Source organism: Lissotriton helveticus, chromosome 5_1 (genome assembly GCF_964261635.1).
Source record: "Lissotriton helveticus chromosome 5_1, aLisHel1.1, whole genome shotgun sequence".
NCBI lineage: Eukaryota > Metazoa > Chordata > Amphibia > Caudata > Salamandridae > Lissotriton > Lissotriton helveticus.
The window spans coordinates 466,399,790-466,424,458 of NC_136065.1; the positions used below are offsets into that span (position 1 = coordinate 466,399,790).

The window sequence follows — 24,669 nt, forward strand, 5'->3', positions numbered from 1 at the left end:
CTGGACATTAAAAAGAAATGTGGAAATGTACTTTAGCTCAGCAATTCCATGGCATAATTGTACACCATGTGTGGTTACCCGCGTGTAACTCCTGACTCACATTAGTATTCCTAGAGGGGTGAGACTGTCACAGATTCCTAGGAATGGTCCTGAAATTGTTTTGCACTTCCGAAAATCTACAAATCTATTACACCTAGATGTAAACCAGCAGGTGTGGGCGTACACATCTTTAGGGTCACTGAGCAAAAGGAAAGCTTGGAAGAGCAGGAATTCTGAGATATTCTTTAGCTTGGTATAAGTGATGCTCTTGGTGTGCTAAACTGCCCTTTGATCTGTATTGATTTGTATTTTGAATTTATTTTGTAGAATAAACTATGGGGGGCCTCATTTATGAAAAGTGTCACATTGCTGCGTGAAAGCAGCGATGAGACACTTTTCAGTGCGCCCTCTTTGCGACACGATGAATGCGCCGTATTTATTGTACGGCGCACCATGTCGCAAAAAATAACAGATAAGTCAAGAATCTTTACATATCTGTCACCGCAAAATCCATGCATTGCTGGAGTTGTGTTGTAAGCATGACACAAGTCCAGCAATGCATAAGGAAGACCTATTCCCATTGCACTGCGTCACCTTTGCGTAAGGTTTGATGAAGTAGCATCCTGGAAGTGGCGCAGTAAAATCTGATAGATTTCACTACGCCACTTCTACGAGGCTTTTCATGTGGGAATGCCCACCCTGCATACATTATATCTGATGCAGGTATAATGCAGTGCAGGCATTTACAAAGTAATGCATCTGCTTAGATGGTGTACAGTCATAATATCGAGTCAATTATTTCGACTGGACAGAATATCGAGTAAAAAATATAGAATGGACATAATATCGACTAGACATAATATAGACAACAAAAATATCGACTAGAGAAAATTAATATCGAATAGAATGGACATAATATCGAATCAAAAATATAGAATGGACATAATATCGACTAGACATAATATAGACAACAAAAATATCGAATTTAAGGTAAGTTAATAATAATTTTTATTTTTTGTGTAATATAAGTCTGTAGCGGGTTGTGGGTTTATAGGGGAATAGGGTGGGAAGTAATTTAATTCTAATTAATTAAATATGTTAATTTATTTATTGATATATATTTAGAATTAATTGTTAATTAATTATTAATTGGTAATTAATTAAAATATAATTGGTAATTAATTATAATTGATTAATTGATAAATATTTTAATTTTAGTAATTTATTTTCTGTAGCGGGTTGTGGGTTTATAGGGGAATAGGGTGGGAAGTAATTTAATTATAATTAATTAAATATGTTAATTTATTTATTGATAATAATTTAGAATTAATTGTTAATTAATTATTAATTGGTAATTAATTAAAATATAATTGGTAATTAATTATAATTGATTAATTGATAAATATTTTAATTTTAGTAATTTATTTTCTGTAGCGGGTTGTGGGTTTATAGGGGAATAGGGTGGGAAGTAATTTAATTATAATTAATTAAATATGTTAATTTATTTATTGATAATAATTTAGAATTAATTGTTAATTAATTATTAATTGGTAATTAATTAAAATATAATTGGTAATTAATTATAATTGATTAATTGATAAATATTTTAATTTTAGTAATTTATTTTCTGTAGCGGGTTGTGGGTTTATAGGGGAATAGGGTGGGAAGTAATTTAATTATAATTAATTAAATATGTTAATTTATTTATTGATATTTTTAAAAAATTAATTGTTAATTAATTATTAATTGGTAATTAATTAAAATATTATTGGTAATTAATTATAATTGATTAATTGATAAATATTTTAATTTTAGGGTTCAGGGTCAGTTGTCAGTTTTTGGGTAAAGGGGTATTTTTAGTGTTCAGGGTCAGTTTTCAGTTTTTGGGTAAAGGGGTATTTTTAGGGTTCAGGGTCAGTTTTCAGTTTTTGGGGTAAAGGGGTATTTTTAGGGTTCAGGGTCAGTTTTCAGTTTGTAGGTAAAGGGGTATTTTTAGGGTTCAGGGTCAGTTTTCAGTTTTTGGGTAAAGGGGTATTTTTAGGGTTCAGGGTCAGTTTTCAGTTTTTGGGTAAAGGGGTATTTTTAGGGTTCAGGGTCAGTTTTCAGTTTTTGGGTAAAGGGGTATTTTTAGGGTTCAGGGTCAGTTTTCAGTTTTTGGGGTAAAGGGGTATTTTTAGGGTTCAGGGTCAGTTTTCAGTTTGTAGGTAAAGGGGTATTTTTAGGGTTCAGGGTCAGTTTTCAGTTTTTGGGTAAAGGGGTATTTTTAGGGTTCAGGGTCAGTTTTCAGTTTTTGGGGTAAAGGGGTATTTTTAGGGTTCAGGGTCAGTTTTCAGTTTGTAGGTAAAGGGGTATTTTTAGGGTTCAGGGTCAGTTTTCAGTTTTTGGGTAAAGGGGTATTTTTAGGGTTCAGGGTCAGTTTTCAGTTTTTGGGGTAAAGGGGTATTTTTAGGGTTCAGGGTCAGTTTTCAGTTTGTAGGTAAAGGGGTATTTTTAGGGTTCAGGGTCAGTTTTCAGTTTTTGGGTAAAGGGGTATTTTTAGGGTTCAGGGTCAGTTTTCAGTTTGTAGGTAAAGGGGTATTTTTAGGGTTCAGGGTCAGTTTTCAGTTTTTGGGTAAAGGGGTATTTTTAGGGTTCAGGGTCAGTTTTCAGTTTTCGGGTAAAGGGGTATTTTTAGGGTTCAGGGTCAGTTTTCAGTTTATGGGTAAAGGGGTATTTTTAGGGTTCAGGGTCAGTTTTGGGTTTTTGGGGTACAGGGGTACTTTGTAAAAATAAGGTAAAATTACATTTAAATTACATTTATTTAATAAAATTAAATTATATTAAATTATATTATAATATTTTTTATTAATTTATATTCAAAAAATTATTATATACTTACCAATACTTATGTTGTAATGGTATGCGTTGTAAAGGTATATGCGTTGTAAAATCTTGCGTTGTAAATGTATGCGTTGTAAAAGTTTTTGCGTTGTAAAAGTTTTGTTGTAATGGTAAGCGTTGTAAAAGTATGCGTTGTAACGTCATACATCCCTGGAGTGGGAATAGTAATTTTAACCTCTACGCTATCCAGCGCTTTCCCTACTGTTGCACCCACTGGAGTGGGAGTAGTAAATTTTACCTCTACGCTATCCAACACTTTTGCTAATGTTGAACTCACTATAGTTGTAACAATAAATTTTAAACATTTTCTAAAATGTTATATATGTTTATTTAATAATATGTTTAATATATATATATATATATATATATATATATATATATATATATATATATATATATATATATGTGTGTGTGTGTAATTTTTGGTGATATAATTTTTTTAATTATATAAATTATTTATTAAAATTATATTTTTTTAATAATTATTTCTAAGTTTATATTAAATATATTTATTACTATATTAGTTTTAACTTACTTTTAAGACATTTAAAAAAATCGATATTTTGACAGTCTATATTTTTGTAAGTCGATATTTTGGAGTCGATATTTTGGTACTTACCTGTTTGAAGATAGGGAGTCGATATTTTGTCAATCGATATTTTTGACTCGATATTTGTGTATCTCGATATTTGTGTCGTCGATATTATGTCAGTGATCCGCTTAGATACCTCACTTTGTAAATATGGCGCATTATTTAAGCTGCCTCTGTGTCACAAAAAGTGACGCAACAGCGGTGTAAAAGTGTTGTAAGCCTTCATAAATAAGTCCCAGGATATCTTACAAGTTACAAAATGATTCAACCGATCTCTGAAGATCATAGTACACAATCTCACATGGTCACCTCACCATGCTGCACAACACTCGGTTGCTTTGTAGCTTGATTGGTGCTCTGCAAACACCATACAACACATGCATTTTCAAAGAGGAGTAACATTTCTTTTCCCACAATAGCATCCGAGACCAGAGGCACATTTAGCACAAAATCATTTTATTTCACATGTATAAAATATTTTTTTTAATGTGATAAATAAATAAATCCAAGTCAAATCTATGCAAAGTGGGTCCAGCCCTGTACAGATCTCCTGAGCAAACCTTCATCTGAATGTAGAAGCGGAGAATAATATCCACCAGCTTGTACAACTTATAGTTATAAAAATAAATTATTGATAATATTAAATATATCAGTTGATAGTATTTACAGTATAATAAAAAACAAGTGGCACAGTACTATTGCATAATACTGATTTCGGCATAAAAAGGCACATTTTCCTGTGCCTAACCCGTAATCGGTCACATTTTGGGTTTTCAAAGTCTTAAAGACAGATATATTTCACAAATAGAGAAGATTGCTGTTCTGACTGCTCCTGGGACATCCGTCTAGACTTACTGTGCAGGCAGTCACACAATGCTGTTCAATAACCATCCCGTTTTTAGGTCGAGCCTGGGCAGTGCATGCGCTGCTCTGCGAGCATTCTGTATTCAGGTAGGGACTTGAAGCTCCGCCCACTCTCCGCCCATATTTTTCATAGGCTTGTGCCATTGTCAACTGTAAACTGCGGCTGTTCATTGGTCAATGGGCTTAGTACTCCCTCCTTAGTACCACCTTGTATCATTTTGTAACCTCCAATGGAGACACCCCCTGTTTCGTGTGCTGTTACTCAGCAGGCTTTACTTACAGCCTCTAAGCACAATTTTCTCAAATAGCTTTGTCCTGCCTGCTTTTGCAGGCATGACATGATCTTCCCCAATGTTTTAATTTTTTTCATGGCACAAACGCATTTGCAATGCGATAGGTCTCGCATATGCGAGAGTTTAAGCTATTGGCATTGTAAATGACATTACCTTTTATTTACCTGTTTTAAAAACAGATTTTGGGGCACTTCTGTCTTTGCTCTTCATACCCAGAGAAGTAAAGCTTCACATTTGTGATGGCCTACAAGCACTTCACTCCGGTGAATGCCAGTGTCACTTCTGTCCAACGCCTCAGAAAGTGCTCCCTATGTTCAGTTTGGGACGTGACTGCTTCGGAATGTGCTTGCCGCATCCATCAGCTGAGGGTTCGATGTCTTTGTAAGGTGCTGCTCGTATTCATCATCCTAGGATAGGACCGATTCAGGAACCATTTCCTGCAATAATGTCTTAGGGCAGCGACTGCTTCAGATCCTGCCATCGGAGCCCATATGTGCCCGGATCCAGGGGAGGTACTGGCTGACCCGGGTGTACACACCCGGCTTGTACATTTTAGCACAGTCGATTGCCCAGCTGATGATTCCCTGAAGCTCCATTCTGCCATCACGCGGACATGCCAGTGGTCCTCCTGAATCTCCCTGAAAAAAAATGAAAAAGTGATTGGTTGGTTTCTGTTCCTCTAGTAATCTGTTGTCGCTCACTAATGGTAAAAATACCAGTATAGCATGAAGGTCATGTAATCGCCTTATATACATAAACGTGTAAACCCTGGAGCACCCTCCTTCAATCATCACATCACTCTAGTTATTCAACTGTACCTGAAAATACTCCTGTGTACGGCATTAGGCAAAGATCTAGTGATGTGCATTTAAGATCTATGCCTTAGATCCATCTTTGAAATAAGGGAGTCTTGCATGAAATTCAACCAGGATGCTGAAGACTGTCCAAAAGTACACGATGACTGCTTGAATTGCCTCTTAAATTAGTGGCTAAATTCTCTCTGTCTTCACTGACTCTGTCGCTGGATGTTGAATTGTGCCTCCTAAATTAATGGCTGTATTCTGGCTGTGTACCTTGATTCTGTCTGTGGATGCTGAAGAGTGCCGCAGTGTAGCAGTGGGAGATCTGAGAACCGAGAGGTCCCATGCAAGTTTTCCCCCATATAGTGGTAAGGATGTTTGAGTATTTTGAAGGCAAATGCAACGGTTCTATTTTCCACTGCTATATATTAGAGCCTCATAACATAGTCATGTGTGCCTGTCTAGCTCGGCGGGTTGTGCTTCCGAACCAGTATGGATCTGTAATGATCACAAAATCAGAGCTAATTCTCCACTGATTAACCCAAACTACAGTCTTCCTCTAATATTCATGTCTATATAGGACAAAATAAGGTAGTCTTTAAGGACATTGTTTACTGTCACCCTTTTTTATTGTGTACACTCAAATTGACTTTTACATTTAGGCCCTCAGGTGCATTTACTTCCAGTTTCTGTGTTCCTTAGGTTGGAATGAAGACAAACATGCAGTTTTAGTTTTATTTCTTTGGAATACTGAAAGTTGTAATTTGTGGAAGAAAAAAAATTGCTGGTGTGCAAAATTATTGCATAACTTGGGATACTGGTATGGGGAGCAAACACATTCGCACTTCTTCCCAGTGTTGCTGGGGCACTTGGGAAGAAGCTGTAAATAGACATAGTTGTGCAGTTCTACATGCAGCTTTGAAACACTATACTGTGAATAAGAACATCAGTAATTTTCCCATTTCCAATGAAAAATACTAAAGTCAGTGTTTGGTGAAAGAGTGGACTTTGGGTCTGCCTCTTTCAGCCATTGGCTTGATACTTTGACTATCATATCTTGGCTCAGGCCATTGGAGTATTCATCTCTCGCCTAATGCTATTGGTTGTTAAAGTATGTCCTTCCTCCTCCTCTTGAATACTTGCATTGGGCTTCACAAGGTATTTCTTCACAACTAGAGCTCCTGCTGGCTCCCTCGTGTGTTTCATTATCTAATGTGCTAACGCTGCAAGTATTAGCACATTAAACTCAGACTTAACAGCTTTGACAATGTTGTTTCTTATGCCAACAAATATTGATACACGGCGACCATACGGTGTCTCTGAGGGAAGCACAGTATTTTGGAAAATCAGCACATAGTGTCCTTTGGTGGAACACATTAATTCTCTGGACCTTCAATCTCTGGGGGGTTGAACCACTTTCCCTTCAGTAGCAGAGAGCACTCACTCTGATTTGGAGGGCGCTGAGGAGCCTGGTCTTACCTGGCAAGCATCCACCTTCCACTCAGGGTCTGCGGCACAGATCATGTTGTTGGTAATGCGGCTCCCATAGTAGCGTTCCGATTGGCAGGTCCTCTGGGAAATGAGCTGTACCTTCACAGACTTCAGGAACCGAGAGTATAAATAATCACCTGGAAGTGGGGGAACGCAGGTGTAAAGCAAGATCAGTAACTCATAAGCAACCAACACAATAATACAACAGGAACAAGCATGATTTCTCCAACCACACAATCAAGGTTAAAATACTTGGAAGCCTGGAGTCCCTGTATAAAAGCCTGTCTTTAAAATCCTTATTACTGTTGAGTTGTGATGGCACTAGTCACTTGTAATAAAGAAATTACGTAGCTGCTAAACTGTAATCATGTATGACAGAAACCCTCCTGCCTGAGCCGGAAGCCACGGTAAAAGGTAGCTCAAAGAGAATAATTATAGCTCCAGTTTAAACAACGAGAAGGAGAATTGTCTTTTTCTTCTTCTGATCTGTTTTTTTAAAAGTGAACAAAAATCAGCATAAAGGAAAATTTATGGCAACATGTTTATTTTTTTAAAGCTCTGGGGCATTGCAAGAACACTTAGAAGCTCTGTGTGTTTTATGTGTCCAGAGCTACAGCATTTTCTTTAATCTGACTTACAAAAAATGATTCTAATATCTTTTTTCAACAAATTACTCACTGCCTTTTGGTGTGTTCAATTTCGCACTACAAATTTAGTTTTAAATCTTCCTATCTGCAACCATACTATTTATTTCATATGAAAGAACAAAACACCAAGGATTTAAACCATTGTGTGAAGTATGATGGTGTGACCATGTATTATAAGGAGTAAAATACCCTCTGCAGTAAGTTATAGGGATATAGTAAGTCACCTCAGAGTTTCAGGGCCTTATGAAGGAACTCACTATTTGCCCTCTTTCCTGTATATGGTTTTGCAACTCCTCAGTGATTTGCAACATCCTTATTTGGAATGGCAGGGGGTGTTTTATACCATATTTACCTCTCATCCTATTGGGAACACCAGCATGTTCGCATCAACACTCTAAAGGGTTAGTATTTAACTAACATCCTCAGGCTAACACAAAAGAGCACAACATGGTCCCCTCCGCAGAGGGGTAGAGAGTCATCATCCGACTAATATCTTTATTCACACACAATGGAGCACAGCACAGTCTGATCCGCACAGGGTCATAATGAGAAATATCCAGCAGATTGGATGGCACTCCGTGCTCAATCATCTCTAGAAATGCAAGATGAATATACATGCACTGAAGGGGGTTAGATGCTTGGCTGCACCAACTTTCAAAGTGAGTGGACAAAGTGGGAGCCCTCACCAACAATGCAGTAATAACAGGTGGCGACTGGAACAGAACATTGGCTACAGTTCTCGAGAGTCTGGAGTCTGCTTCTCGTCTGAGGGTCACTGTGGTATTAGTTTACTATTTGGAGGAAGCAGACGGGCACTGGTGCAGTACTACAAAACATAGGCCCAGATTTACCAAGATTTGGTGCAACACAGCAAGAAAAATTGCTGTGCTGCCTCAAATGGTGGGTGTGAGAATGCACCAGGCTTACTGATATCTGGCACATTCCTGCTCTCTCTCTGTGCTGGATCACTTTGTGCTGCCTAGCGCCAATGCAGGCACCCTTGTGCCATGGTGCAAGGGTGCCTGTGTTACAGACAGGATTTTTTTGAGCAAGAAGGGACACCTTTTTGCCCAAAAACAATCCTCAGTGGCATTTTCCTCTTTCTATGTGTGCTGCAGAATGCCTGGGAATGGACTCGGTCGTCTGTACCATGTTGATGCATTCCCAGGTTTACAACTCTTTGTAAATATATGAATGCTCAAAAAAGCCATGAGTGGATTTGTGGGAACGTCCACACTCCACCCATGAAATCCCTTCGTGCTGCGAGGTAATGCAAGGCAGTGAAAAGCCCTTCCTTGCGTTACCTTGGATTTACTAAACCACACAGAGCCACATAAGGTGGCTCTGCGTGGCTTCGTAAAGCTCAGTTATGGGCTTGCGTTGCACTATGCCACGCAAGCCCTTAGTAAATCTGGTCCCTAGAGTGTAGCATTGGCTGAAACCGTGACTGGATCGGACAGGCCTGTGCAGCAGTGCCACCTAATCGCCAGTCATATTACACTTAAACTCTCAAAAAAGTTGTATAAAGAATGCAGCAGTGACAACCAGTGACACTTAAGCAGCACATTGGCTGCAGAACTGGTTTGGATAGACAATGCTTCTGTTGTTGGTTTAAATACCTATTGCCCGTACAATGTAGCAAGCCTATCAGACCTTCCCTGCAGCCCCCTACATCCACATCTGGGCTGGTTTCTGTACCCTGGTGACTCACTCAGCACATAAACTCATGAAAGTATTACTCACTGCTGGACTCTTGACCGTAGCCCGCTATATCACACTGGGTGCCATCTCGTAGCTTGGGTGTAGCTGGTGGTAAACAGATGGTCTGGGCGTATTCGGTAGGGATAGCACAACGGCCCGATGCTGATGCACGGAGCTTTAGAAGGGCTGTAGGTAAAAATATGCAGAGTTAATTGGACTTTCCTTATAAGTTCAGCACCAATCGACAGGTAGACATTTTGCGCAGTTGCTTCCTTTATGTCTGTTTTATCAAAACACTGGAGTTTTGATCCCTTCCCTCATTTGAATACGTTGGGTTTCTCCAGAGCCATAAAATAGGATTGGGCAGCAAAATAAAAGTGCCCTCCAATAATAAATTATAAACCTAAAAAAAATGGCCCATGTTTGCAAATTGGGGCAGTGTTGAACTTGCAAAGACACACTCCATAGGTGTCTTGCAAGAAATGGGAGACTGCTTACATTTCTGCTTTCTGCAGACAATGTTGGATTAAATATCAGGGAACTCAACAGTAAAAACTGGCCCAGCAGACAATAAAACAGGCCCACAAACAGACAAAAGACAGCCCACACACTGACCTATTAGACCATCCCTTCGGGCACAGCCTGATTGCCTTATAGGCCAGTCCGACACTGCCCAGTAATATTAAGAAATGCGGGCACACACCAGTGTTTCTGGCTTGGTGCTCTTGTATTACCAAAAAGGCCCATTATTCTCATCTCTGGCGTACTGCTGCGGAAATACGATCCAGTGGGTTTCTCTGTGGAACTAGCTTAGAACTACTTACAACTGTTCTTATCAATCGTATTATTTATGGTATATAACTAACAGTGTAAAATAATGTACAAACCAACAATAATTAAACATTAGTAGAATGTACACTGCAGTTACAAAAATACAGCACCTAACCTACAGCAGCAAACAGCATTTGAGCCAAAATGAAAAAGCATCCGGCTTTGCTTCGCTGCTCTGGATGAAAGGTTTGAGATTCTGGCAGTGTTTAATTTGAGCCAGGTTTTTTCGGTGCTGGGCACCGCCACTTAATTGGTTTCCGGTGCTCAACACCAGCATTAAATTGTCAACACCGCAGGGTGGCGCTGCTCATCCAATTTATAGATGAGCAGAACAACAGTTGTTCATGAATACAATATACATTAAAAAATAAATAATACCTGCCTCCGTAGCCATTCTTTAGCTTGGGGACCTGGAATAATCTTAACTGTCTCACTTGCAGGCAAAAGAGATGGCTAGTAGTTGTTTTGGTACCGTCATTGGTGGCGATTATGGGGCAATGGGTGGTGCAAGCTGCAGTGGCCTCCTGGTCAGGGCCATGGCACTTATTATTTTACAAATTAAGCACTGGTTCTGGGCTGGTGTTCTGGGCGTTACAGCAGCTGAGAGGTGCAAGCGCGAGAGCTCAGCGTGCTCCCTGGGGTTACAGCTCACCTATGTCATTGTGCATGGCCCCCGTTTCCTTGTCCTCCTTGAACCCTGAGTGAAGAAAGATCCGCTCCACCTCGAACGACTGCTCCTTGCCTGGGGCGGGTATTTCAAAGTTGGATCTTCCCAGGATCACGTTGAAGTCTTTGGGATCAGCGCTGGATGATGAAACGAGAGAATTATTGGTGTAACCGCGAAAGAGCAAAGAAGAAGAAATAGAATGAGAGAAAGAGGGTAGAAAAGAAGGAAGAAAGGGGGGGGGAGACATTTGTGTTCAGAAGGAGGATTAGAAAAGGTAGTGGGGCGTGATGGAGAGTGAAATGTGGAAGGAAAAGTGTAAAACGTTAGGGGGAAGTGGGACAAGTGAGAAGTAAAATAGGGAGGACAAATAGAGCGTATGAGGGGAGAATGTTAGAAATACTGAGATGGAGCGAACAAAGGGAGAATAGGAGATGAGAAAGGAAGAAATGAAGGCAGATGAGGAAGAAAGAACACAATTAGAGAGAAAATGGGCTCAAAGAGGAGAAGTGAAGGCAGAAGAAGGCTTGGAAGTGAGATAAGGAGATATGGAGAAGAGTGGGCACTACATAGGCAAAGGCAGAGAGTGAAATGAAGAACAGAAAAGGAAGGAGACAGATAAAGAGAGGGGAGGGAACAGATACAGCGAGAGGAAGACAGAGCTAGAGAGAGAGGACAGAAAAGTGAAGGTAGAAAACAGATAAAGAGTGGGGGTTAGATAAGGGAGGGTACACATGTAGAGAAGATGAGACACGAAGAGATGGAAGGAAAAAGGTAAAGATTGGGAGTAGGCAGCTCAAGAGAGGGGAGGTTACAGACAAAGAGAGCAAGTGAGAGAGGACAAGAGACAGATTTAGAGGACATGAGATGGGTGAGGGGAGTAAGGCGACAATTAAATAGGCGATAAGACAGATAAGGAGAGGGGAAGACATAAAAAGAAGGAGGGGAAGACATAAAGAGAGAAGGAAACAGTGAAGATGGGAAGGAACAAATATAGTGTAGAGTGGACAGATAAATGGGTGAAAACAGATAAGGAGAGGGGAATAGACAGACAAAGAGAAAGGAGCAGACAAAGGGGAGAAAAGGAGGAAGAAAGAAAGATGAGACAGCCATAGGACTAGAGAGAGGGTTCTTTTCTCCAGGAAGTGCTCACCCTTCAGGAAAGCAGTGGGCTGCGGTTAGGACCCAGCAGGGGTGGATCAAGCTCCCTCCGCATCGGAAGGCGTTTCTGGCACGATGGAAGATGCTGCTGACCCAAGGATGAGATTCGATGGGGGAGCTTGTTCCACCCACGATTTTAAAGAGCTTGTGAGTCCTCTGGCCACAGGTTGCTAAAGCCAAGAAAAGAAGGTAGAGGTCAGCGCCAAGGCCATGGCCTACTCCTGTCCTCACTGTTCCTTTCCCCTTTTTCTGAGTATATTTGGCATCTAAACATTCAAACAATATTCCATCTTATGAAAACAATGTCACTAATGGCAGCTATATTGCCCATCATTGTCCACACTGCTAGCAGCTATCCCTACGCCACCCGTTTTCAAGAGTTTAGTCCCCAGAATAAACATCACAAGCAAAAGGTGTTGCTGTTAATGTTAAATTCCTAAATTGAAAAGAATTTGCCGGAGAGATGCATGGACTTTAAGAACAGCATTCTCTTGGCAGACAAGTATGTGAGAACCACCAGAAGATGCGCCTTTGGCCTCGCCCACATGTAGGGAGCCAGGAGTACATGTTTTAATTGGGTATAAGTTGTGTGATTTCACAAAAAAGTGCTTGCCCGCCACACAAATGTCCTCTCCTCTCCAGCTGTGATCACTTTCTCTCTACCATCTCCCCTCCTTGTTCCCTCTCTTTCACTTTATCTTCTGTATTTAACCTCAGGGAGCTTGGAAAAGGGACAGCAGCACTAGGAGTGGTCATGGGCTTTCAAGCCTCCTTCAATGTCTCCAGCCCACTGGGGAAATGCCCTGTGGAATAAAAGTCCTGTCCGGCCGTGGAAGTCCGACACCTGCACTTCTTTTCATGTGATGAAGCATCTTTCCTTGTTTTGTAAGTGGTAAATCTAATAACACAATGACTTCCCATTGATACTGTAGAGATAATCTTTTATTTGCTTGTATTGATTGGGCTTCATAAAACTACTTTCACAAAACATAACATGAAACTGGCAGGAAAAGTCATCTTACCATCGTTGTTGGTCCCTTCATTGTTTGTCCCAGCATCATTGGTCCCGGCATCGTTGGTCCCACTATCGTTGGTCCCACTATCGTTGGTCCCGGCATCATTGGTCCCTCTATCGTTGGTCCCTGCGTCATTGGTCCCGGCGTCGTCCTTGGGACAGACAGGGATGTTGCAGGTCATAGGTACGAAAGTCCTGCCGCTTTCAATGTAGCACCAGGGCCTATTCCGACCACCAGGATTCCTGCAAAAGACAAGTCCATTTTACTCAATTGCATAATATTGCTTATGACTCAAGTTTAGAGAGTCTCTGTGGGGATATCTGCAATGGAAAACATGAAGGGGGTCTGGACAGGTGGCATTTGGTGCTTTATTTGGTGGCCAACCATTTTCCTGTACCAAATGTTGAACAAGTAGATACTGTTTCACCGTAACATGACAGACCTTCCAGGGATTCTTTGCTTAGACTGACCTTCCAGGAGGTTGGGCTCAGAAAATCATCCCTGCACTGCCTTCATTTGAGCATCATCAGCTGGGGACCTAAAATCCAAATTTCTTACAAATGCAAGCCTACCTCAAAGGTTTTATTTATTCACATTAAAAAGCATGTACTAGAACCAGAATAAAAAAAGAGTGTGCTACAGAGAACAAGTAACAACGCAGAACTACTTGTCAACAGTAGACTAACACTCCCAGGTGAGAAATCAGTGGTGTGAGATCACAGAAATCTGGACAGGTGTGTCTTCTATGGTGGGGCAGGAAGAAGGCAGCTCCTCTTCACACCTCTTGGGGTTTTCCGTTTCTGTTTACCGCGTGTGAGTCTTCTCTTTCTGCTGTGTGAGTCAGGGTGATGCATTGTAGCAGGTGGTGTGTGAGAGCGTGCCGGTATGTGTGTGTGTGTTGTGTGAGTGAGCTAGGACTTTGGGATATGGCGAAGGGAAGTATCAGTGCTTCGTGGGCTGCAGCCATGTGGGTATAGGAGAGAAGGGCTCGGGCAGAGGCGGAGCTCTCAGTGGTGGAGCAGGTGCAGTGGCACCATGCCTGGGAGTGTGAGGGGTCCTTTGCATTTGAGTTATGGCTGTTGTTCCCTACTTAACTCAGGATGAAAAAGACCCCAGGCACCCGTGCTACGCCAATGGCCAGGGGTTAGCGTGAGGGACCTGAAAATGTGTGAGGGAGCTGGAAATGTGTCAGGAAGATGTACTGTGTTTGTACAATGTGAGTGGGACATACCACTGTCACTTGGATCTGACAGTGCAACTGTGAACATAGAGAGCTCATTAGTGTGCTGGAACTGTTGCAGGGTTTGCAGTGTGACTTATCTGTGGCTGTGTGTGTGTCTGTGTCTCTGTGCGCACTTGTGTAAATACAGCACATCCCTGTGTTTTGAAAATGTTGGAGTGATGCGTTGCCAAATTTGGTATTACACTGCGTCACAGAGGGCGAGTGGACATTGGCAGTGTGAGTGAGAATGCAGGGAATCCTGCACAATACCCTTAACATCACCCTTCTCACCTGCAGTAGTTGTGTTTCCCCAGCCCAAGCTCCAGGGCATCGCTTCGGAGGTCGTTGAAGGGATTTTCAGCCAGCCTGGCCGAGTTCCATGCCATACACACCCTCCCAATCCGGGACTGGTTCACGGTCCCTCTGTAGTCCTTACCCTGGTCTCTGTAACACTGGATGCGGGTATCTGAAATAAACACAAGTGCACTGATCAATAAGGGTTGAGGAGCACAGATTAATAGGCACTAGTGTCTAGTTTAGTGCACTAGCATCTGGCCCAGTGTACTAGTGAGTAAGCAGTCACACACTCTTGTCAATAATACAATTTTTCACATAGAGTTTTATGCCATATTTTAGCCCTTTCTAAGTGTTGTAAATAAGAGGTGCTACTATCATCCAATGTAATACTCTGTTTACCGACCTGCGAAGGATAGAAGGCTATGTATGACCTGCAGGTTAGATCAGATGCCTGTATGCAGACTATTTCTTCGGGATATGGATGAACAGCTTTACTGTTCAACAGGAAATAAGGTGCTCTGGTCTGAGGGCGGCTAGGCACCCTGTGCAGAGGCTGGTATGCTCACTAGATAATGTCCAATGCTCAGCAGGCAGCTAAATGAACTGGTCAGCAAGCAATTACATACACTGGTCAGCAAGCAGTTATCTACGCCAGCAGCAGGTGGTTATGCACACTGGCCAGCAGGCAGTTATCTACACTGGTCAGCAGGAGGTTGCGCACACTGGCCAGCAGGCAGTTACATACACTGGTCAGCAGGCAGTTACGTATACTAGTCAGCAGGCAGTTACATACACTGGTCAGCAGGCGGTTACATACACTGGTCAGCAGGCAGTTACGTATACTAGTCAGCAGGCTGTTACCTACACCGGTCCGGCAGGCAGTTATCTACACTGGTCAGCAGGCGATTATGTACGCTGGTCAGCAGGCAGTTAAATGCACTGGTCAGCTGGCAGTTACCTCTACTAGTCAGCAGGCAGTTATCTACACTAGTTAGCAGGTGGTTATGAACACTGGTCAGCAACCAGTGATCTGCACTGGTCAGCATGCAGGTACGTACACAGGTCAGGAGGCGGTTACGTACAGCGGTCAGCAGGCAGCTATCCACAATGGTTAGCAGGCTGTCAGCTGTCACCTGTTCAGCAATCACTGCTCAGGAGGCAGAGCAGTGTCCTGGTCAGTGAGTACAAACAGACCTTTGGGCTCGGCCACGGATGTCTCTGCACGCCATCCCTTTTAGGAGGGCAGGCCTACAGTCGCTCCCCACAGAACAGGGGTGGCCGCAGAAAAACCCACTATAACTATGGCTTCTGGGCTGAGACAGCTAAAGAGAGACACTGCCATTCGTGGTGATATATGCATTGCAGCCTTCCCAGCGCAAGGCCCGAGCTGTCAATCGCCAGCAGTCAAGCAAGGCAGACACAGCTGCACCTTCAAAAAGATAAAGCAGCACATCATACTGTTTTTGTTGTTGTTTAAATCTGTTTTATTATTTTTGTTAACACCTTGCCTGCGGCAGGAATTCCGGCCCAGTGCTGGACATTGCAATTGCGGGCGTGGTCGTGATGGAACCCAGCCGTCATGCGCACAGCCCACCCGTGGCTCAAGACAACTGGATTCCGTCATGAGCATTGAAGGGGTTAAAGAAGCATGCATCTGATTAGAGGGCGATAGGTCAGGACCAGAGACATTACCAATTATATATCGACATCACATGCAGTACAAATGGAGGCTGCATAAGAGCACAAGGCTTGTTGCACATAAAAGTGTCACATGCAGTAATAAGCAGACAGAAAGTCACTTTAAGAGGTATACGGGTATGGACGTTTCAATGCAGAGGGAACATTACTGAGTACTCGTGGTAAAGTAGCATATCCTACTGTACCATAGCATAACCTGACATTATATTTCAGATCATATCATGATGTTATATTAGAATGTTTTTTCTGGTACCTATTTCACAAAGCTCTCCAGAGTACCCCAGGGGGCAACTGCAGCGACTGAAACCACTGGACTGGCAGGTTCCTCCGTTTAAACAGCTGCATCCTAGGGAGGGGATCAAAAGCACACTTCATTATTACTATACATTCAAGCACCCTCGAGCATCAGTTACCTTTAAAGGCGCTTTTGCTTGCTGCACTCGCAAGCTCAATGCTGCACACTTGATCTACTAGCATGCTGCTGCTCACTTTACCCCCAATCCCACTGCTGATTTCACTTCCAAGCTCAATGCTGCACACTTTCTGTGCTAGTGACCTCCGGCGCACTTTCTATATTAGTGCGCTGCTGTGTACTTTATCCTCTAGCGAGCTGCTGCACACATGACCGACTAGTGCTGAAACACACTTTACCTACTAGCGCTGCTGCATACTTTACCTACTAGCGCACTGCAGTAAACTTTAACTACTAGCGAGCATTTTGCACCATTTACCTACTGGCACGCCACGGCACACTTTACCTATCAGGATGCTGCTGCACACTTCACCTATTAGCTCAATGCTTCACTCTTTATCTACTAGCATGCTGATGCACACTTTGCCTACCAGCTAATAGCTGCACTCTTTACCTACTAGCATGCTGATGCCCACTTTACCGACTGGCGTGGTACTGTACTCTTTACCACACTGCTGCACCACTTGTCCTACAAGCACTCTGTTGCATCACTATTCCAGCACAGCTGCATCACATTTACCTTTAAGAAAATTGCCCCAACTCTGTTGCGACTTGGCGTGCTAGAAATCACATGACTCCAGGAGAAGCATGGCAATGTGGGAGTAATTTCTTGGGCTCACAGAAAAAGACTGTGATTCCCTAAATTACTTTGGGACTATTGAGGTGTTCTTTTCCGGTTTCTTTCTCTATTATTCTATACTCTGGACAAAAGGAACAAGGGTCTCCTCTGGGTTTTAGTTTGGCACATTTGCCACCAGAACCGTTATCCTCCACCATTAGACCTTGCTGCTTGTGGCATGTTCCTTTCTAAGCTGCCTTTGTAGAGGTCTTCAGCTTCAGTTGCCTTTAGCCAGAGGGCTCGATGGTTTGAAGTTAGTGTGCTTCTCAGCTGCAGTCCTACTTTTGGCCACTTGGTGCAGCTGCAGTGCCTACTTTTGGCCACTTGGTGCAGCTGCAGTTCCTAGTTTTGGCCACTTAGTGCAGTGTTTATATTCCCAGCTGCAATTGTGTATTATGTACTTTAGGGGAAGTGTTTCGCTTGACATCTGCTGTTCTGTGCTTTGCCAAGTAGGGGCAGTGTGCGACCTTTCAGGTGAACTTAGGTGCAGTGGCCACAAGATGCAGTGTAAATTCTAGTCACAGCTGTGGTTCTTGTCTTTAAACAACAGAGCCTTTTTTTAAATCCTCTTAGTCCAATCTCTCACCTTCAGCCATTTCAGTGTGGCCAATTTATCTGGCCCAGGTACTCCTCTGCCCCACCCAGGGAGCAGGGTGTCCACATGACCATACACCAAATGCCACTGGAGTACCATGCAAGACACTCATACAGCTACAAAGGAATGCCCATGATATGCCATCAGGCTTACCTTCATCTTTAGCCACGTCGTTTGTCTTGTCCGGTGACGAGTGCTCAGATTTCTGGAAAGAGAAATAAATACAAAAGAAAATGTTTTTGTTGTATGCCAGAAAACCCTAACTAAAACAGAACTAATTTACTCATGAACAAGGTCACATGAACAAGATCACATGAACAAGGCTCTCATTTATGGTGATCCAGGAAGTAAAAAAATAAAATCAAGATAAATCTGTGGTAAATGTATTTCCACACATTTACCACACTTTTATAATGTAAAGTCATGCGACATTACTTCAACAAAAATGACGACAGCATCTCAGCAGAGAAATATCCTGCTGCATTGCGAAAAGGCATGCGGAACGTCAGGTTCCTCACATTGTTTCCCAATAAATGCTACTTTTACAGTAATATCACAATTACCAGCTTGGGGTAAGACAATTACAGAATCGTTGTATTTCCTGTGCACACACCGGCCTCCTCTGTGGGGTGGGGGCATATGTGACATTCCAACTGAGACCCAACCGCTCCCCAACCTGTCTGAGAAATATGTGCTCATTCTTAGATTGCTACTACTTCTCTGGTGTTTTATAGTGATTTCCTCACCAACCGGAAACCCCACTGCTGTCTGACCGTGTTCCTGGCCCACACTCTGATGTACTGTTGCATACTAGATATTCCCTAGTTTTTTGCAGTGTTATATAGTGCAAACTCGACCTGAAGGTATTGGAGCGCTTTACAGGAGCACTAGTTACATTACACAAGGACACATTTATTTTTGGTGGGCACAGGGAGATTAAGTGATTTGCTCAGAATCATATTATCTTGAGCCGACGCTGAGACTCGAACCTTGTTCCCCAGCTCCAAGGTTGGCAGCTCTGGTTGTTAAGCCACATCCCGTCTCTCCACCTCTGTCACATTTTTCCAAGTCACTTTAGCAGCACCTATAATCCGCGTCAGCAACTCTGTCAGCGGGGTTCTGTGGCAGGGACTTTCTGTCTATTCGTCACCCCCTTGTAGGCTTTACTTCCTCTTGTCTCTGACTGCTTCAAGCGTGTTGCTCAATCCCCCTTTTCTCTTTACTGTCAGTGGCATCATCACACTGAGGCCAGGCTGAGACTTCCATATATGGGCTGAGATTGCCCATGCATTGGAGGAGGCGGATGCAAGCTGGTATGGGGCTGCTTCCCGCCATGGTCACTTACAGAAAGAGGCTGACACTGCTTGTGATGGAAGAGGAAGTCTCTGTGATTTCATGGTGCGGCAGCTTGGGGGGCAGTGGTTCGGGGTGCCCCTGCTGCAGACAGGCTGGGGAGTGCCCTTTCAGCTGCAGACCGAGATTGTGCGCCTTTACTGAATGAATGAATGAATGAATACACATTTATATAGCGCATGGCTACCCATGGGCATCTCAGCGCTTAATGTGGCACCTCATAAACTAAGAGCAGATCAAGAGAAAAGAAAAGTTTTACGCTGCTTTCTGAAATTAAGATGATTAGATTCCAGACGTATATGATCGGGGAGCCAGTTCCAAAACTTAGCTGTACTGTATGAAAACTGCCGACCTCCAGTTCGTGATCGCTTGATCCTGGGAACTGCAAGTAAGTTATTGCTGGATCTCAAAGTTCTATTAGGGCGATAGAGTTGCACCATAGAATGAAGCATGGGGCTCTCTTGGTGAGCCCTGTGCGCAGCTGCAGGAACAACGCTGATTTGCATATGGTATGCCATGCCCAAGAACTACATTAATTTAGGTCACTCACTACCTTAATGGCTGCCACTGGGTAAAAGGGCGATAAAAGGGTATGTGACCTTCAGACTTGTTGAGACTCAGAAACTACTCTAGGATGCAGGAGGCAAGAGCCTACAAGAAAGGCCCAGGGTGGGGCACTGGTGAATTGTTAAGTTTGATTCAGGGCACTGTCCATCTGCAGGATTGATCAGGGTGTGTTGCCACTCTTGGCAGACACCTATCAGCGCCAAGTGCACTTGTGAAACCCCATGGGCAGCCAGCGTAGGTGGCGCTATGAAGAGAAGTATCCCATCCCTTCCCTTAGGGCACCTACCTCCACCCACGCCCCTGCATCAGCAGGGATATAGAATTAATAGTTGGGGGTGTTGGGGGCTCACTGCACAGAAACTATGGCTGCATTTTACGGTTCAATCATTCGAGAGTGGGGGCATTTCCTTGCTGGCACCGGGGACCAGTGGCAACGCTGCTATTCCATTCAGAGCCAACTATTAGAATACCCAAAATGACCATGGCTTCATACAAGCAGGTTAGGGGTCTTTAAACCCCGAGAAATCTGCAGGTGATAGAACCACCGGAAAACAAGTCCCTTCTAGGCGCTGTGAACGCTACCTCATCTCAGTGGCGTTCAAGCAGCATTTTAGGAACCGAGTTCGCTTGTATACTCTCATCTGAAGTTTGTTTCACATCTAATTTGTAGCCCTGATCCACCCTTGATTTCTATTTACTAGAATTCAGTATCCCCAAACGGTGCTTAGGTGACAAACAATAAGGTTCCTCTTTAAAAAACAGAATACCATCGTGATGCAGTTCCAGCTGTAAAGCGCCCCACTGCATTGCGGCAAGGTTGGCGCTCTACAACTACCTCATAAGTAAATAATAATTTTTCTTCACAAGGTACGCTCCATTATCCGAAAGGCGTTTTTAATTTGACTCCTCGTGTCTCGCTTGATTAGCCATTTTCACGAAACACCAAGAGAAACGTATTTTATTTCTGACTCCTGTCAAACTTGTAATAAAATGTGCCAGGTTTTAGAGAGACAATATTGCTTTCTGCCCAGGTAAGGGCTCATCGCACAGCTTGGCTGTCTTCAAGGAGAGCTTGTTAACAAATTTATGTTGTACGAGGACGTCGACCCTTTAATAAAGCAACCATACCAGACAACCTCACTCGCCCCCACACTCCTTTTAGGAATCTAGTCTGCCATAAATATCCAGTGTCACAAAGGTCACCCGCACTAGCTCCGAAGGTCACACCCCATCATAGAACACTGTGCGGCTAGCTATGAGTTTTGTAAAACATTTAAATTAAATAATAAATTAAGACTGGTAGACTGTGACTTGACTGTCTGTGCTGCCTGAGAACTCATGCAGTCATTCGCTTTTACTGTGGGTGGCGCTGTCGCTTTACAAACCGCAGCCGCACCATACTCACCGGATCAAGCACCTTGTAGATAATGTAAAACACCGCCCAGAAGGTAACGACGAAGTTCATGATGTCCTACTGTTCTCGGAGCAGAGTTGATTTCTGTGTATGAAAAAACAAAAGGAGAGAGTGAAGGGATAGCAAAAAGAGAACCGGAGAGACAGCGAAACAAAAGAACGGATCTTTATGGGTGACTTGTAGATTAAAGAGAGCAAATGTATGGAGTAATGTGTTGGGACTCAAAAATACACGGCTAATTCCAATAGTCAACAGTATTCAATAACGACTGCATTAACTACTAGGGGTAGTGCAGCTTTCGCTCTGACACTCAACCAATAGGTTCGGGGAGCAAGATTTTTTTTTTTTTGCACTTATACATAGCGCGAACTCGACCCGAAGGCATCGAAGCGCTTTACATGAGCACGAGTTCCATTACAGACGGACTCGTTTATTTTTAGGCATGGTGAGAATATGTGATTTGCCCACAACCACAGAATGTGCGAGCCTCCCGCCAGACTCGAGCCTGGTCTCCCAGCTTCTACGGCGACTGCTCTAGCCGTTAAGCGACGTCCTCTCCCCTGGATTTGTGCCTGTAGACAGCTGCTCTGTTGACGCTAACGAGCAGTGTCAGATCCCAGCCCAGGGGCACGGATTTCAGCCGGCCTGTCAAGCCCCCACCCAAACACCATCATTGGAGTAGGTATCTACTGTTCAAAGCGATCCTCGCTGTTCTGTCTTCATTCGCAAGCAGCAGCGCCCTGAAGAATTTCAGTCACTATAGTAGTGAGTTTTCCAATTCGCTCCCAACACTTTATGTGAGCTATATCTCAGATATTTTAGTCTAAATATGCGAATATCTTACGCGCGTTTTTGTTAAACGCGAAGTGCTTGGAAAAGCAAATATCTATCACTCGGGTATTAGTAGTGCTGGTTATATAATATAGTGCTTGGTGCCAGTTTCCACCTCTGCAGCACTTTAAATAACGGCTGCATTATTCACCATCACTGTGGTACTCGTGGTCAGCATCAGAAGCATAAAAGGCTGAGCTGGTCTACGCGCAGACCGCAGCAGCACAGCCGGAGCATTAACCCGCCGGAGCATTAACCCGCTCGTTCCTTTTGCGGCATGCATTGATTTATGAGACGCGCTGACAGCGCAGAGATGGCTGAGGCTGGGTCTGTGCCAGGGGAGGGGTGGGCGCAGTGCTGACAGCACACGCGCCCTCCTCTGCGGTGTCTATGCAGAAGCGTGATACCCGTCGTTCAAAGCGCTTCAACTCCTCCCCGCGGTTATGAAGCGCTATCTATATACATGCAACAACACAACTGAATTCAGTTACTTAGGGTTATCCAACAGGATTTTCATGTTTAGAGAATAAAGATGAATTGATATTTGAAAAGGAAATCAGAGTCACAGCCTAGTTTTCTCGGCCTCTAATTGGCTGAAATCCCGAATCCCCCTTAATCATAATTGAACCAATTCCTTACTCCGAGCTGGTTTAATGTTCCTCTTGGCTTGTGGTAGGTTACCAGGTATACACGTGTATGTATGGGCGAAGGGTGTATGTAACACATACAGATACGTTTATAGCACAAAAGCAGTAATGCAAACACCGTATCCAAGGCCTGTGAAATGTGGCAACCATTTCCACAGACACTGTGCAATTTGGACAATATTTCACGGGTTCTTATGAAATATAGGTTTCGTCATCATCATGCCAGCGCCCAAACTCACCTTGCGACCTACATCTGCAACCACAGGACATTTACATAGGACTTTTTTTTTATCAAACAAAGGGTGTTTTCAAAGATTCTATATTTTCAACGTTTTGAAAAAATACATATGTGCACACACGTAAAAGCGCTTCGACGCGTCGTCAGGGGTAGTAAGCGCTATTTAAATGCAATTACAATAGAATAAATTACAACACACGAAGCTTATCATTTCCCAAGCTACCTTCTTTATGATGTAGCAAGTTGTGCCATACCATATCTGGGAACGCCAACATTATTTAATTTGGAACGCTAGGAAAGTTATACAAGGAAGAAACCGCTGGCATGCGGTTTCGTTTTGAGAACGCCCCGTACTGTCTTTGCCCATCTGCTGACAGGGTGTACCTGCCAGTCTAAATATTTGTATTCCTTGTGACTCCCAGAGTAAATACGTAGATGCACGGCAATGATGTATATGTATATAGTGTAGGATTTGTTTGTACAATGTTTGCTTAAGAAACTCAGTTCTATTCTCGGTGCTGCATTTCTTGAGCTTCGATCCTAGTGTGAAAGCTCACAATAAAGCAATGTAATGGTTGTGAGTACCGGGGTTGTCTGCTGTCGAGGGGTTAGTATTCGCTACAGCGCCTCGACATGGTCCTAACCATACAGGCATAAAGCGCCATATAGCTGCACACATTCTTTCACTTTGCAGTGAATACATTTGCCTTAAAAATTAGTCACACTGAAACAAGTTGGCATTTACTTTCAGACAAACATTCGAGCTCTCCTAAAATATAACAATTGTACATTAAAAACAGGAACCATGCGGTTATCTGTCTCACATCATACGAGCAAAGCCATAATGCTGACATTTAGTTTCTACTTCTGCTCAAACCTTATGGCATATGTTGAAGTCCAGCGCTAGAAAACGCCCGTGGGTTACAAGGCGCTCTACACAACTTCCTTCTTTAAATCAGCTACACAGCGTTTATAGAATTTGGTGGAGCAGCGCTAAGTAGTGATGTCAACCCACTTTAACGTCATCGTCTAATGTATATGGTGTGCCGTTTGTGAATAGCTCCCAGAGGCTGCTTGACGCTTAATTGAGTAACAGAAACAAACAAAACGCTCAACTATCGGCTGTTGTCAACCAGCGGCTACGTCATACTTCCTACCATACGTCACACATTATCAAAAATATTTTCGACACTTATAAAACATTATCAATGAAGGGTCTTCTTCCTCCTCCCACAAGAACTAACCCCAGAATGTAATTCCAAGGGGTCAAAGGCAGACAGGAAGTGAACTCACTCCCAGAGCAGTCACTCACCGACTCCTAATGTGTGTAGGATTGAGGGTCCCTTTGCAGCTACCAAGAGTCCTTTGCACCCCTCCAGGCAGTGGTATTTCCCTTCTGTGGAGATGTGCAGGTCTGTTTCCGCAGGGCTCCCTGTACAGATGGTTTTGTCTCTCCGTAGCTCCCGGTAAAGTTTGGGAACCCTTCTGATTACACTCCGGCTTAGTGGTTGCTGAATTTTTATCTGAAGAGATGCTGCTTCGCTTTTCTTATAAATCTTGCTTCGGGCTCTGATTGGTCGGCTGCTCTGTGCTGTGATTGGTCGGCTGCTCTGTGCTGTGATTGGCCGCTTGCCACGCTAGACATTGAAGCATACTTGCTTCCTGGCAAGCATCTCTTAGCTCACGTTCAGCTCTCAGCATCATCCGGAGCATCGGGGGGAGGGCGGAGGCGGGACA

The 24,669-nt window shown here is 43.2% G+C and overlaps 1 protein-coding gene across 1 annotated transcript; it reads right to left on the reverse strand.

Annotated features, from left to right (window-relative positions):
• Positions 1-3,950: 3,950 nt before the first annotated feature.
• PLAU (plasminogen activator, urokinase) lies at positions 3,951-24,440 on the reverse strand. Its single transcript, XM_078642751.1, has 11 exons — positions 24,245-24,440; positions 21,208-21,300; positions 18,036-18,087; positions 16,450-16,542; positions 14,493-14,667; positions 12,986-13,221; positions 11,956-12,133; positions 10,791-10,942; positions 9,350-9,493; positions 6,948-7,096; positions 3,951-5,306 (listed from the first exon to the last, which is right to left on the reverse strand). Exons 2-11 carry the CDS (start codon positions 21,265-21,267, stop codon positions 5,136-5,138), a joined length of 1,410 nt encoding a protein of 469 aa, XP_078498877.1. The 5' UTR covers positions 21,268-21,300; positions 24,245-24,440; the 3' UTR covers positions 3,951-5,135.
• Between the last annotated feature and the right edge of the window lie 229 nt (positions 24,441-24,669).

What these genes read in the sequence shown, in the direction of transcription:
- PLAU (XM_078642751.1), bottom strand. Translation starts at nt 21,267, where the DNA reads ATGAACTTCGTCGTTACCTTCTGGGCGGTGTTTTACATTATCTACAAG. An exon ending in CGACGTGGCTAAAGATGAAG is followed by an intron (nt 16,543 to 18,035) that starts GTAAGCCTGATG and finishes TCCCCTCCCTAG; the next exon opens with GATGCAGCTGTTTAAACGGA. An exon ending in TGAAGGGACCAACAACGATG is followed by an intron (nt 12,134 to 12,985) that starts GTAAGATGACTT and finishes TCTTGGCTTTAG; the next exon opens with CAACCTGTGGCCAGAGGACT.